The following is a 13,164-nucleotide window of genomic DNA, read 5'->3' as shown; positions in this document are numbered from 1 at the left end:
CAAAGAGGAAGAGCAGATGGTGGATTTAAAAACCAGGAGTAAGCTTTGTTTCTCATAAAGATGTCTTGAATGCTACATGGCATGCAAGTTCCAGATGCCTGGGAGACTGAAGCAGAAAGAAAGCCCACTATCCTTTCAGACCATGGCAAGAGTATCCAAGAAGAGAGCACCTTTGACCTGAAGTTGGAAAGACTAGGAGAGGCCAGCAGCCTCCTCTTCATCCTCAGCCAGGCAGTGAGTTCTCTCTTGTACAGGGACCTCTGCAGAACATTCCTACAGTGACCACATCATGTCCAAACATACCCACAAACACATATAAAATTAAGTTATAATAAACATTTAATGATGTGTTTCTTAAAATAATTTACATTTCTATATGCCTAATTAAACACATCGAAATTAAAATATATAACATCTCAGATACCTCCCCCCCTTTATCTTCTTCTGGGTAGTATTAACCAGAAATAACCATTATTTTAACTTCTCTCACTTAGATTAGTTTGCCAGATATAGCTTCACACACCTGAAACCACAGTTACAGATTCCTTTGGACTGGATTCTTTTTTCTCAAACACAATTCTTCAGGAATTTCATATCATGCACTCTAATCTCGCTCACCTCCCAGTCCTTCCATATCTGCCCCTCATCCCTGCAGCATGCCCCCCAAGTGAATTAAAAATAAAACCCACCTCTATCCTCTGTCTTTCCAACACCTCTTCATTCATCCTTGATATCAGGAGTTGCATTGTGTCACACAGTATAACCTTTTTGTCCTATCAGCCCCACCTGCAAATACTCACTGCAACGAGTCATTCGTCTGGTTCATTGCTTCTGGCGCACCATCATCACTAAACCCTGAGTCCTATGGTTGTTATTCTGTAGGACCAGGCCCTTCTCACACTCCAGCAGGTCAAAGAAGGGATAGATGTTAGGATGGGCAACCCAATGCCCAGGATAGCTGGTTGGTCAGTGGGACTGGCCCCTCAGGCAAGGGGCAGAGCCAGCTCTCCTAGACACATGCCATCTGTGCCAACTCTCCTCACAGTAGTAAGGGGTGGGGCCATCTCTTTGAGGGCGGGGGAAGGGACAGTTCACCCATGGAGGGCTGGGGCCAGCACTCTGACTGCAATGTCCAGTGAGGACCAGGGCCAGCTGTCCCAGGTCCAGTGAGGGGCTGGCTGGCTTAGCATACCCATGGGGTTTCAACATGCATGGTTCCTAGTATCTCAGTTTTGGGCATCATTGTGGATCCCAACTATAGCAGGGATACAGACCCAGACATGGCCCACAGTAGCAGCCCAGGCCTGGACATCACCATGGCCCCATGTGGCAGCACAAGCCACCCAGATTGGCATGGAACCCGTGGCAGCATTTGGCCAGTATTCTTTAACTCATGTCTTTGAGATTCATCCATGTTTTTCTCTTTTTCATTCTAATGTTCCTTTAAAACTTCTTATAGCCAGGCGGTGGTGGTACATGCCTTTAATCCCAGCACTTGGCAGGCAGACCTCTGTGAGTTCTAGGACAGTCAAGGCCACACAGAGAAACCCTGTCTCAAAAAACCAAAACCAAAAAAAAAAAAAAAAAAAAACCCTCAAAATTTCTTGTATGATATTCAATTGCTTAAATATGGCTTCATTTACCTACCCATTCTGTTCTTTTAAAAGTTTTCTTAGATTTTATTTCATTTTAATGTGTATGGGTTTTGCCTGCATGAATGTCTGTGCACCACATGAGTGTCTGACACCTGAAGAAGCCAGAGAAAGATGTTGAGTCCCCTGGAACTGGAGTTATAGGCAGTTGTTAGGGCTCTAACTGACCAGCCAGCTCTCCAGCCCCTACCATACTGATCCTGGACGAACACTTAGTCATTTCCAGTTTCAAGAATAAAGTTAATGAAAGCATGCGGACATATTTACAGTGGATATATTTATTTATGTCTTACAGTATATATGCACAGCTATTTTTCTTGCATATAGGCCTGGAAATGGAGTTGCTGGATCAGAAGCTGTGCTTCTTTTAACTTCATAAGCAGCTCTCAAGCCATTTGCAAAGTGATTGTTATAGTTTCTACACCCATCATCATGGACTCCCAATGCTGATTCAGCTGCTATTCTGAGGCCTTCCCAACCCTAACAACTTTCTTAGCAATCACCCAGAGGTGCTGCCACCTGTTGGCTGGTGCCGGTCAGCCGTTTAGGTCACTTTGCTTTAATACACAATGTCTGACCAACTGTATTTATTGAATGAAATAATAAATTACTATTGCTTGGCTGGGAAGCTTTAAAAAAGAGTAGTAATTATATGACTAGTAGATTACATTTATGAAGTCTTTCCTATGGCTATTTTTACATTTAAAAACCAACTTTACTGGAACAAAATTTATAAGTAATAAAATGCAAGACGTTAAGGGCATAATTGAACATTTTTATGTACTTATATAATACTATCACTTTGAGAACTCAGGGATCCTTTCCAATCAACCATTCCACTCACGTTGTAGGCAGGCACTGACATACTTTCTGTCATTATATATTAATATTTTCTTGAGTGTTTGAGATACAGGGTCTGAGAACAAACTCTCTGTCCTTGATTTCTTTGCTCAGGAAGGTATTTTTGAGATTCATCCATGTTGAAATGTGTGTAAGTAATGAAACTGAGTGTAGCTGTGTTCATTGTGCAGATATATCATGACTTGGTTATCCATTCACTTATTTGGGGACATTTGAATGATTTCTAGTTTTTAGTTAGTAAGAATAATGCTTCATGCATTTGTTGGCCTGATTTAAACCTCTCAAAATATTTTTAAGGCAGCATGGATATGTATATTTATTAATTACAAGATAAATTTAAAAATAAAGCTGCTATGAACATTTATGACCTTTTTGTGGAAAAGTACTTATAAAAATATGTTTAGCTGCTGGGTGTTGATGGCGCACGCCTTTAGTCCCAGCACTCAGGAGGCAGAGGCAGGTGGATCTCTGTGAGTTTGAGTTCAGCCTGATCTAAAGAGCTAGTTCCTGGACAGGCTCCAAAACCATACAGAGAAACCCTGTTTTGAAAAAAGTATGTTTAGATTTATTTTATGTATGTGAATATTTTTCTTGAATGTAGTTTGGTGTGTAGCTGATGTCCTTGGAGGTCATAAGAGGGCATTGGAACTGGATTTATAGACATTGTGAGCCACTTACTACATGGATCCCGAGAATCCCTCCAGGGTCCCGAGCAGGAACAAGTGCTCTTAACCACTCTCCAACCCTGAAGGTAAAAGTACTTAACCTTAAAAGCACTTCTTGCCTGTTAGGTAGTTTCATGAACATACTTTTTGAGCTTTCTGAAACCTGGATATTTGACAGGTAAGGACCTGGCATGTGTGAGTATAAGCAAATACTTGTCAACTGATGAACAAACATACAAATAACTACCATCTGAGAGATGACTTGTCTAAGTCTCATGGTTCATTTGTGAGGGACAGTCAAGAGTAGGCTTCAGCCCAGAACTCCTCTAGGAGATGATGAAGCCTTTGAGGGTTTGGTGTGGAGAAAATACTACCACAGGGTCTTGGGACTGTAAGAAGGGAGGAAGGAGATGGCAGCTGGCACAAAGAAGGTAGGAGGTCCAGAGACACATGATGTACAGGGATGATAATTCCAGCCTAATTAGCGGCACACTGACCAATTCTAGTAGTAGCGTCCACATCATTGTGACCTTGATAATGAATTTCCTGAACCACCAGCATTAGCGTTACCAGGGAGTCTTTCTTGAGTTTAAGGACAGCTGACACCACTCTAGACTGGATCACAATCAACCTTTTTTTTTTTTTTTTTTTATTTCACCCAAGACAGGGTTTCTCTGTGTATCCCTGGCTGCCCTGGAATATGCTCTGAAGATCAATCTGGTCTGAACTCAGAGATAAACCTGCCTCTACCTCTGGGATTGAAGGCATTCACCACCATGCTTGGCTTACAATGATCTGTGTTCATATTTGCATGGAGAAGAACTAAGCTATGACAGTTACATGCTTCCTGGGGTTGTTCAGGGTTTTAGCTGTGTAGATCATGCTGGTCTAGTTCTCTTACCTGAGCCTCCAGACTGCTGGTTTACCAGCGTGTGTTACCATATGCTGCTGCTCAATGTTTCTTATATGTGGAATCATACAGTATATAATTTTGTCAAGACTTGCTACCCTGACACAGCATGAATTTAGAATTTCATCCAAATTCTAAAATCTGCTATTAGTTCATTTTAATCCCTGCTGAATTCAAACTTTTAAGGGGACAGAAGAAAGCGATCAAACTATCACCCGTTAATCACAGTTTCAAAGTTGCCTAAAGACACAAGTGAAAATACATCATCTGGTTCGTAGACAATTCAAACAATACCACACTTATGTGTACCTTGGGGAGCCATATAAGGTCACGTTTTAGTTTGTAGAACGTGAACATTGTCATATCATCTCAGAAAATCACCTACTAGCCTCACTTCATATCTCTAATTTATCCTTGATTAATCCGGTTGGCGACGGGAAGTGCTACTGATTGTTTCTTTCCGCCTACCCTTTTCACACTCAGTGGATGAAAGGCTCCATAAAGCGCATGCTCCTTTTAAGCCAAACCGGAACCGTCTGCAACAACCTCCCTGGCACTGCCACCTGGCCTCCTAGCAAGCCGAAGGGAAGCCCTCAGCTTCGACCTGGCACCTGCTTCCTCTCGCCCAATCCCACCGGACATTGTTCTGGCCCCGCCCACCTGCGGTCGCCTTGAGCCCCGCCCTCTCTGGAGGGAGCCCCCCCTTAGGGCAGATCGCGCCTGCGCAGTGCCGCCAGTGGGCGGAACTGGGGCGCGAGGCGGGGCGGCCGCGAGGGCTGGGAGCCGAGGCCGCTCGGCTCTGGCAGGCGTCCTGGCCTGTCTGAGGTGGTGGGGGGCTCGGTCTTCCCTTCCTCCGCCCTCGAGAGTAAACTTTGCCGCTGCGCCCGTGGCGTCCCCAGTTCTCGCCACAGCGTCTCCAGGCGGCGTGGGCCGGCGTCAGGGCCTGTCCGCCTCCCCCGGCGCGGGGCCTGGGCGCCATGGACGCCACAGCGCTGGAGCGGGACGCGGTGCAGTTTGCGCGGCTGGCAGTGCAGCGCGACCACGAAGGCCGCTACTCGGAGGCGGTGTTTTACTACAAGGTAGGACCGGGCGAGGCACCGCAGCGAGTCCGAGGCGGAGGGGCGGGGTCCTGCCGCTCAGGCCTCAGCTGCCGCTGGCAGATGCCCGCCCGTGGCTCTGCTGCCTGTGGCGGCGGCGGGAGGTGGCGTGGGGACTGAATGTCCCGTTCGCTGTCCCTTGGTCCTGATGTGTGGCCAGCGTGGGTGATCTGTCATAAATAATATGCCAGGAGTGCATGCTGTATGTAGAAAAGGAAAAGTGAATTAGAAAATTATCCCATACTCTGCATTTGATATGTATGTATGTATGTATGTATGTATGTATGCATGCATGGCTGTTTGTTTCCCCCCCCCCAAAAAAAAGTATGTGTGTTTACGGGTTTTCACTCCAAAACTTGAATCATATCCTTTATACTTCTTGCATTGTGTACCTAGATGATATTTGGTTGCTTGCATGTGCCACATTTGCAGCCTCTCGGTTGTTTGGTTGTGGTCCAGAAAAATAATGGTGCGGTTAATATCCTTAAAGCTAATTTTTTGAACATTTGTGATCTTCTTTTGGATGAATGGTTGGGAGCACAATTGCTAAGTCAAAGGGTTATGCGCCTCTGCAGTTTATTCTGTGCTCTCCAATCCGAGGGTTTGTAAACGCACCCCTCCAGGTGTATCTTTGTGATATAGGCATCCTTGATCATACAGAAGTAGTAAAATTTCCTCCCAAGCATATATGTTATCATGATGCAAAGCATAGTATGCTTTCCACTAATATTTTACTGCTTTTATTTTAAAGTCTACCTTACACTAAGAGACTTTTTGGTGTGTTTTAGGATCGTTCATTTCATTTTAAATTTTCTAATTTTGGATTTTTTGAGAGAGAGAGAGAGAGAGAGAGAGAGAGAGAGAGAGAGAGAGAGAGAGAGAGAGAGAGAGAGAGGTGACCCTCTCTCCGGGATCTTGCTATATATAGTGGAATCTGGTTTCAGATTTGTCCTCCCCTTGCCTTAACCTTTAGACTTGCCAGTGCTGAGATTTCACGAATGTGACAACATGCTTGACTACCAGGTGATAGCTCCTTAAAAGAAAATTCTGTATTAGTTTTGTGAAATGACTTCACAACCACTAAGTCACTAAAACATTGACATAGAGCCTAATGAGGCAACACGTGCTTATTTTCTTGTAATCCCAGCACTCAGTGCAAAGAGGTAAGTGGGACACTAAGCTCAGGCCAGCTTGGGCTACATTGTTAAGATTTTTGCCTCAAAACAAAAGAGACCATTCAGCTTTTTCTTAAAAAAAAAAAAAAAAAGTTGTCATTTAAGAATTAAACTCCATCCTTAAGGAAGTTTAAAAACAAAGGTGTGGTGGGCTATGGCTCTCCGGTGCTGGAGGACCAGCCAGTTTATGACATATGAGACTGGGGTGGGAGGGTGAAATCACCCTCTTACCCACATGTAATCTCACCACTTGGGAGGGAGAGACAGATGGGTGTTTAAGGCTAGCCTGATCTACATTTCAATTTCCAAGCCAACCAAGAGGCAGGGAGAACATAGTTGTTCTTTGCCCCAATTATGTCTTCACTTTTGAATAAAAATGAAATGAGTAAAATAAAATTGATAGTTATTTAACTTCTTTTAAAAAGAGAGGTGATGGGAGGGGTAACCTATACTCAGAATTAATATTTAATTTACATACAAGAAGTTCAGTTTATTGAAATATAATGTATTTTAATAAGTATGTTATATGTAAGATTAGATATTTAATGTTTGTATGGAAAAGTATTTTTTCTCTCTTGAAATATCTGCTTTGTGGACCCTGAAGAAGTCATCTCTCCTACCCTACCCTACCTGGCTTTTATGGTTGGATTTCCCATGGGGTGTAAACTGCATTTACTTGTTTTGGATTTAAACAATTTCTGTTTAAAACCTGGCTTGCAAAATGAAGCTTTGAAAGCAGCATGAGGCGAGGCATATGAGTTGTGGCACCATTCAGTTCATGCAGAGAGGGATTGTCGCTTGCAGGAATCTGTCCCAAGTTGTAGGTAGTATTGTTAACTTTAGAACAGTGGTAGAGAAAATGGAAACTCTTCCTCACTAGTCATAGCACAACTGGCTATGGGAGTTCTGGAAAGCTGGGAGGTGATTTAGGCTTTCTTAGTTAAGTTTGTTTCATAAAACTGAAGTCTATTATGTTCTACCCTAATATTTTTTATCCTACTGTGAGGCTTTAAATCTTTACAATTTCTTGTGATTTCTTTTTTAATTGATGTTTGTTTTAGTGATGTTTTAATGATTTGGTTTTGATGGTCCTGGATGTTGAACCCAGGGTTTTACACATGCTAGGCAACTGCTATACATAGCTAACTAAGCCTAAGCCCTAGCCCATTTTAATGCTTTTAAGACTCAAAGGTACCTTTTTAAAGTATGTAATTTTCAAAGTATATAATTTACACATAAGGAAAACAGAAAACATGCCAGTCACAGCTATTCTGAAGAAATGTTTAATGATTGGGTCCTTACATTTTCAACAGAATATAAAAATTAATATTGAAAATGGAAAGAAAGGTAACAGAGGATTTTATAACTTATTTGCTGTATGAAAAAAACTTGAAGATGTTTTTGTTTTGCTGTGAAATGAAAAGAAAATTAGAAAGCAGTAATTAAAGTTCATATTGTGAAGGTCTTTTGGATTCTTTGAATTATGTTATTATTATCTTTAGGAAGCTGCACAAGCCTTAATTTATGCTGAGATGGCAGGATCCAGCTTAGAACGGATCCAGGAAAAGATCAGTGAATATCTGGAAAGAGTCCAAGCTCTGCACTCTGCAGGTTAGTAAAAACACCACTTGTTCTTCCCTTGTTTCTGACCATACTACTCCTGTTTCTCCTCTTCATCTTAAATCTTTGGGGGATGGGTGGTAGGTTGAAGTTTTGAGACAGGGTTTCCCTGTGTAGCTCCTGGCTGCCCCGAAACTCACTCTGTAGACCAGGTCGGCCTGAAACTCACAGAGAGTCACCCACTCTTGCCTCTCGAGTGCGGGACTAAAGGTGGGTGCCATCACATCCAAGTTTCATTTGGATCTTAATTCACTCTTTCTGCTCACCGAGAAGAATCTCTTAAAGATTTTTAAGAAATCATGGTAGGGAAATAAATTAAGAGATCTATAAGAAGAATGTTAGAGATAATAAAGTACACTTTCCTAGTTTCCTCTAGGATAGTAAATTCTCTACATTGAATTTATCATGACAAAGTTGCAATGAGGCTGTTTTTAAACAGCCAGTTCTGACAGTTAAGGCACTCAGCGTTTTTACTGTTTAAAGACTTCAGCAGTAGGCAGTAGATTCACACTTTTCTGTCAGTGTCCTTTTTTGTTTTTTTTTGAGACAGGGTTTCTCTGTATTGCTTTGGAGCCTGTCTTGGAACTAGCTCTGTAGACCAGGCTGGCCTTGAACACACAGAGATCACCTGAGTGCTGGGATTAAAGGTGTGTACCACCAATGCCAGGCTTCCTTTTTCTTTTTTTAATGCCACACCTTGGAAAGACAACATGTAAGCAGAGACCTGGAACAGCTTGTATTTATTTTTATAAACAGCGTAGCAGGTGCCATGAGAGAAGTGTATATAAGATTAGTGATCAGTTTTGTTAGAGAAAAGGGGTAGAAAAATATTACTAACATTTGTCTTAGAAATATATTCATCTTGCCAGGTGGTGGTGGTGGTGGTAGGGCTGCACACCTTTAATTCCAGCACTTGGAGGCAGAGGCAGGTGAATCTCTGTGAGTTTGAGGACAGCCTGTTTTACAGAGAAAGTTCTAGGAAAGCCAAGGTTACACAGAGAAACCCTCTCTCAAAAACCAATATATATACACACACACACACACGCACGCACGCACGCACGCACGCACACACATTCACCTTTAGGATATTTAAAATTTTTTTTATTGTTGGATAATTCACAGAGGAATTTTTCTCTAGATGGATTCTATTACTGTCTACCACTTATTCTGAGTGGAATGAGCAGTTATAAGCACATAATTAGGATAAAGTCTGTGATCTGCTTTTGCTTCCCTGTTACAACAGTCTTCTTAAAAGTTGGTAAGCTACTTTAAAATGGTGTCCAGAAGTAGCATGAGTTGTAGGAATTGTCTTTGTATTAGACTTTGCTTGATAGAAAGTTACATTAATTGCTGCATTCAGCATATCTTGTTGGAAACTCTGGGAGTAGCTCAGACCTATTTAGCATACTTGATGTTCTGGCTTTCCTTCATAACATGGGGAGGCAGAGGGGCACAGGACCCTGCATGATTAAAACGAATTTCATTTTCCCAGCTAAGTAAATGAAGTTTTTAAATGTTTTATAAATACCCATTATTTCATATACTGTTTTCCAAAAAATTATTTTTAAAATTCATAAAGTAGTCCTTCATAACTGTTTCTATGATTTACTATCCTCTCTATAAATATTTTGGTTTACTTCAACACTCATCTACTGAGTCAATGTTTGGGCTATATGGTAAGTGGGTAGGTGATAGAAGAGGCTCCAGGAAACTTTAAATCAAATGTGGAAACATAAAAATAAAAACATTGCAATGTTGTAGAAATCTCTTTCTGAAACACATTAGGCTAAATGTTAACATGGACTTATCTAGAAGGAAAAGAATATATGATATTAGCTTAGGAGTAGGAACTAGTAACTAAGGGAATTTCCATCTTCTCTTGTCTTATGTACACAGTCACACTTATTCATGGGCTATTATATTCATTCTAGTCAGTGGTCTCTAAATCCTTCAAATTCTTCCAACAATTGTGAAAAAACACAAAATTATTTTTTCCATAGAGAATTAGGAGATACCTCCCTACTTTGTACTAAATACAACAGCGTTTTAAAAATTGCTTTTTAAAAAAAATTGCTTTTAAATAGATATGAGCCTGCAGTTCCAGTACTCAGGAGGCTAAAGCAGAAGGATCACTTGAGTCTATGAATTTGAGACCAGCGTGAGCAATATAGCAACAGTACAGAACAAAAATAAATTGCATTTGATTCTGGAAAGTAAATTCTAAAATTGATATGAATGTGATTATTTCTTACAGAAGAATAACATTAATCTCTTCAAGAATATTTCAAGAATATGCCAGTAAGATGAAATTGGAAAAGGATTTTTAAAAAATTTTTTCCAGACAAGGTTTCTCTGTATAGCTTTGTACACTAGGCTGATCTCTAACTCACATAGATCCAACTGCCTCTGTGTCTCGATTGCTGGGATTAAAGGCGTGCACCACTACCTCCTGACTTGGAAAAGGATTTTTAATGCATTCAATATCTTAATTGTTTGACTGATATTTTCCTTATTTTGTTCGGTAAATGTAGCATATGTAATCTGTGAGACGTCTGTGGTTTCTGTATTTATTACTTTAGGCAAAAAAGGACTTTTTCTATTAAAAAACAAAACAAAACCTTGTTTAGAACCTCAGTCTTAACCAGGTATAATGAGGCACACTTACAATCTAGATACTTAGGATATTGAGGCAGGAGGAGTCTGAATTTGAGGCTGGCTTGGGCTACCTAATGAGACTGTCTCAAAATAGAAGTAAATAGATAAAAATAAGAGAGCAAGAAAAGAGATACCTTAATAGAGGGAGCCATTATAGGTTTGAAGAGAAATCTGGCACTAGGGAAATGTCCAGGGATCCACAAGGATGACCCCCAACTAAGAATCTAAGGAATAGTGGAGAGGCTACCTTAAATGCCCTTCCCCGATAATGAAATTGATGACTACCTTATATGCCATCCTAGAACCTTCATCCAGTAGCAGAAGCAGACACTCATAGCTAAACACTGAGCTGAACTCCTGGAATCCAATTGGAGAGAGGGAGGAGCTCAGTAAACGGCTAACCTGAGCAAGTGGAAGTCCACGGACCTCAGTCTGACAACTGGGGAACCAGCATAGGACCAGACCAGGCCCCCTGAACGTGGTTGTCAGTTGGACGGGCAGGGCAGTCTATGAGGCCTCTGGCAGTGGAACCAGTATTTATCCCTAGTGCACGAATGGACTTCCGGAGCCCATTCCCTATGGAGGGATACTCTCAGCCTAGATGCATGGGGGAGGGCCTTAGGTCTTACCCCAAATGATGTGACAGACTTTGATGATCCCTCATGGGAGGCCTCACCTCTCTGTGGGGAGGTTAGTGGGGGACTGGGATTGGTATGTAAAATAAGATTTTTTAAAATTTAAATTAAAAAAAAAATCAGGATTGCTATGTAGCTTAGTTGGTATAGTGCCTGCCTAAGGGCGTGATGCCCTAGATTTTATTCTTTATAACATGTAAACTACATGTGGTGGCACAGGCCTGTAATCCCAGCTTGTTGGAGGTAGATAATCAGAATTTCAAGGTCATTGTTGACTACATGGTAAATTTGAGGCCAGCCTGGGCTATATGTGACCGTATCTCTGAAAACAAAACAAACAAACAAACAAAAAAAAACCCCAAAAATTAAAAATAGAACCTCAAATTTCAAAACAGCTTGTTTACTAATTGATTTTTATATGCACTGATGTTTTGCCATATATATCAGGTCCCCTGGAACTAGAATTAAAGAAAGCTGTGAGCTGTCATGTGGGTGCTGGGAATTGAACTAAGTCCTCTGGAAGAGCAGCCAGTGCTTTTAACCACTGAGCCATCTCTCCAGCCCCAAAACAGCTTGTTTATAGTCAAGAAACTCTTGACAGGATAGGTTGACTTCTTCATGGAGAAAAATATTAATTTGAAATAAACAATTGTAGAGATTAAGATTGCTAGACTAACTCTGCTTTAAGTTTCTCATTCTGGATATTTCATAGAAATGAATCACCTAATATAGAACTATCCTAGTATTTTGTCATTTGACTTCTTTGACTGACCTTAATGTTTGTAAGGTTTATTTATGCTATCGGTTGTAGTGAGTCTTTCTTTGTCTCTCCAGCCACTCCCAGATCACAACATGGAGACTTATTATTAATTATGAAAGCTCAGCTGACAGCTTAGGCTTGTTTCTAGCTAGCTCTTATAACTTAAACTCACCCATTTCTCCTAGTTTGTGTGCTCCTCAAGGCTCATTTGCTTTATCTAAGTACTCCATCCTGCTTTCCTGCTTCTGTCTCCTCATGGGTCTGTTTTTCTTCCAGTGTTCTCTGTGCCTGGTAATCCTGCCTAGCTATTGGCCATTCCGCTCTTTATTGAAACAATCAGAGTGACACTTCTTCACAGTCTTACAAAAAGATTATTCTACAACAATAGGATGTATCAGCACTTTACCCCTTTTCATTGATAGAAAGTAGAGTCCATTGTATCAACACACCACAATTTATTTACCCATTTATCAAGTGGAAAATACTTGGGTTTTCTCCCTTTTGTGTGTTGTAAATAATGCTGTGCACATTCAGGTGCTATGTGCGTTGTGTATGCTGTGCACTGTACATTATGTACCATAGACATTCATGTGTAAAATGGCGCCATGCTTATAGCTCCACCAGCAGCATGGCTGGTCCCAGTTTCTTAGCTCCTTAATGTTCTCACTCTTATATACACATTCTCTCTCCTCCTTTTCTCTGTGTGTGGTGAGTCCCGAGAATCGCCTTACACACATGCTAAGCAATATCCTCAGCTCTATAGAACTTTAAATTTTTTTCTTTTTATATTTTAAGACTAGGTCTTGCTGTCCCAGCTTCAGACTCTGATATCCCTGTCTCTACTTTCCAAGTGCTGGGATTATAGAGGTCTGCCACCAGAACTGATTTGTTATTGACATTTTTATTTTTAGCCATCCTGTTGGATATAAAGTACCATCTGATTGGGTTTTGATGTGCATTGCTTGAGGGGTGATGATGTTGAGCATCTACACATGTGCTATAGGGTGAAGAGAAGGCTCAGGAATTAAGAATATTGTTCTTGCAGAGGACCCAGATTTGATTTCTAGTACCCACATGGTGGCTAACAACTGTCTGTTATTCCAGTTCCAAGGGATCCAATACCTCTTCTGACCT

The 13,164-nt window shown here is 41.2% G+C and overlaps 1 protein-coding gene across 1 annotated transcript in view; it reads left to right on the top strand.

Moving 5' to 3' along the window:
• The first annotated feature begins 4,843 nt into the window (after nucleotides 1-4,843).
• The window catches only part of Capn7 (calpain 7), a 37,688-nt gene continuing 29,367 nt past the window's right edge, over nucleotides 4,844-13,164 (top strand). Inside the window, exons 1-2 of the mRNA XM_051204762.1 lie at nucleotides 4,844-5,167; nucleotides 7,863-7,971. Of these exons, the coding sequence (XP_051060719.1) occupies nucleotides 5,066-5,167; nucleotides 7,863-7,971 (211 nt within the window). The 5' untranslated portion in view covers nucleotides 4,844-5,065. The remainder of the gene's footprint in view (nucleotides 5,168-7,862; nucleotides 7,972-13,164) is intronic.

This window comes from Phodopus roborovskii, unplaced genomic scaffold, assembly GCF_943737965.1.
Source record: "Phodopus roborovskii unplaced genomic scaffold, PHOROB, whole genome shotgun sequence".
In the NCBI taxonomy this organism is placed as follows: Eukaryota; Metazoa; Chordata; class Mammalia; order Rodentia; family Cricetidae; genus Phodopus; species Phodopus roborovskii.
Note: the sequence above shows the minus strand (reverse complement) of the source record. Positions and strands in the feature narration are given on the sequence as shown.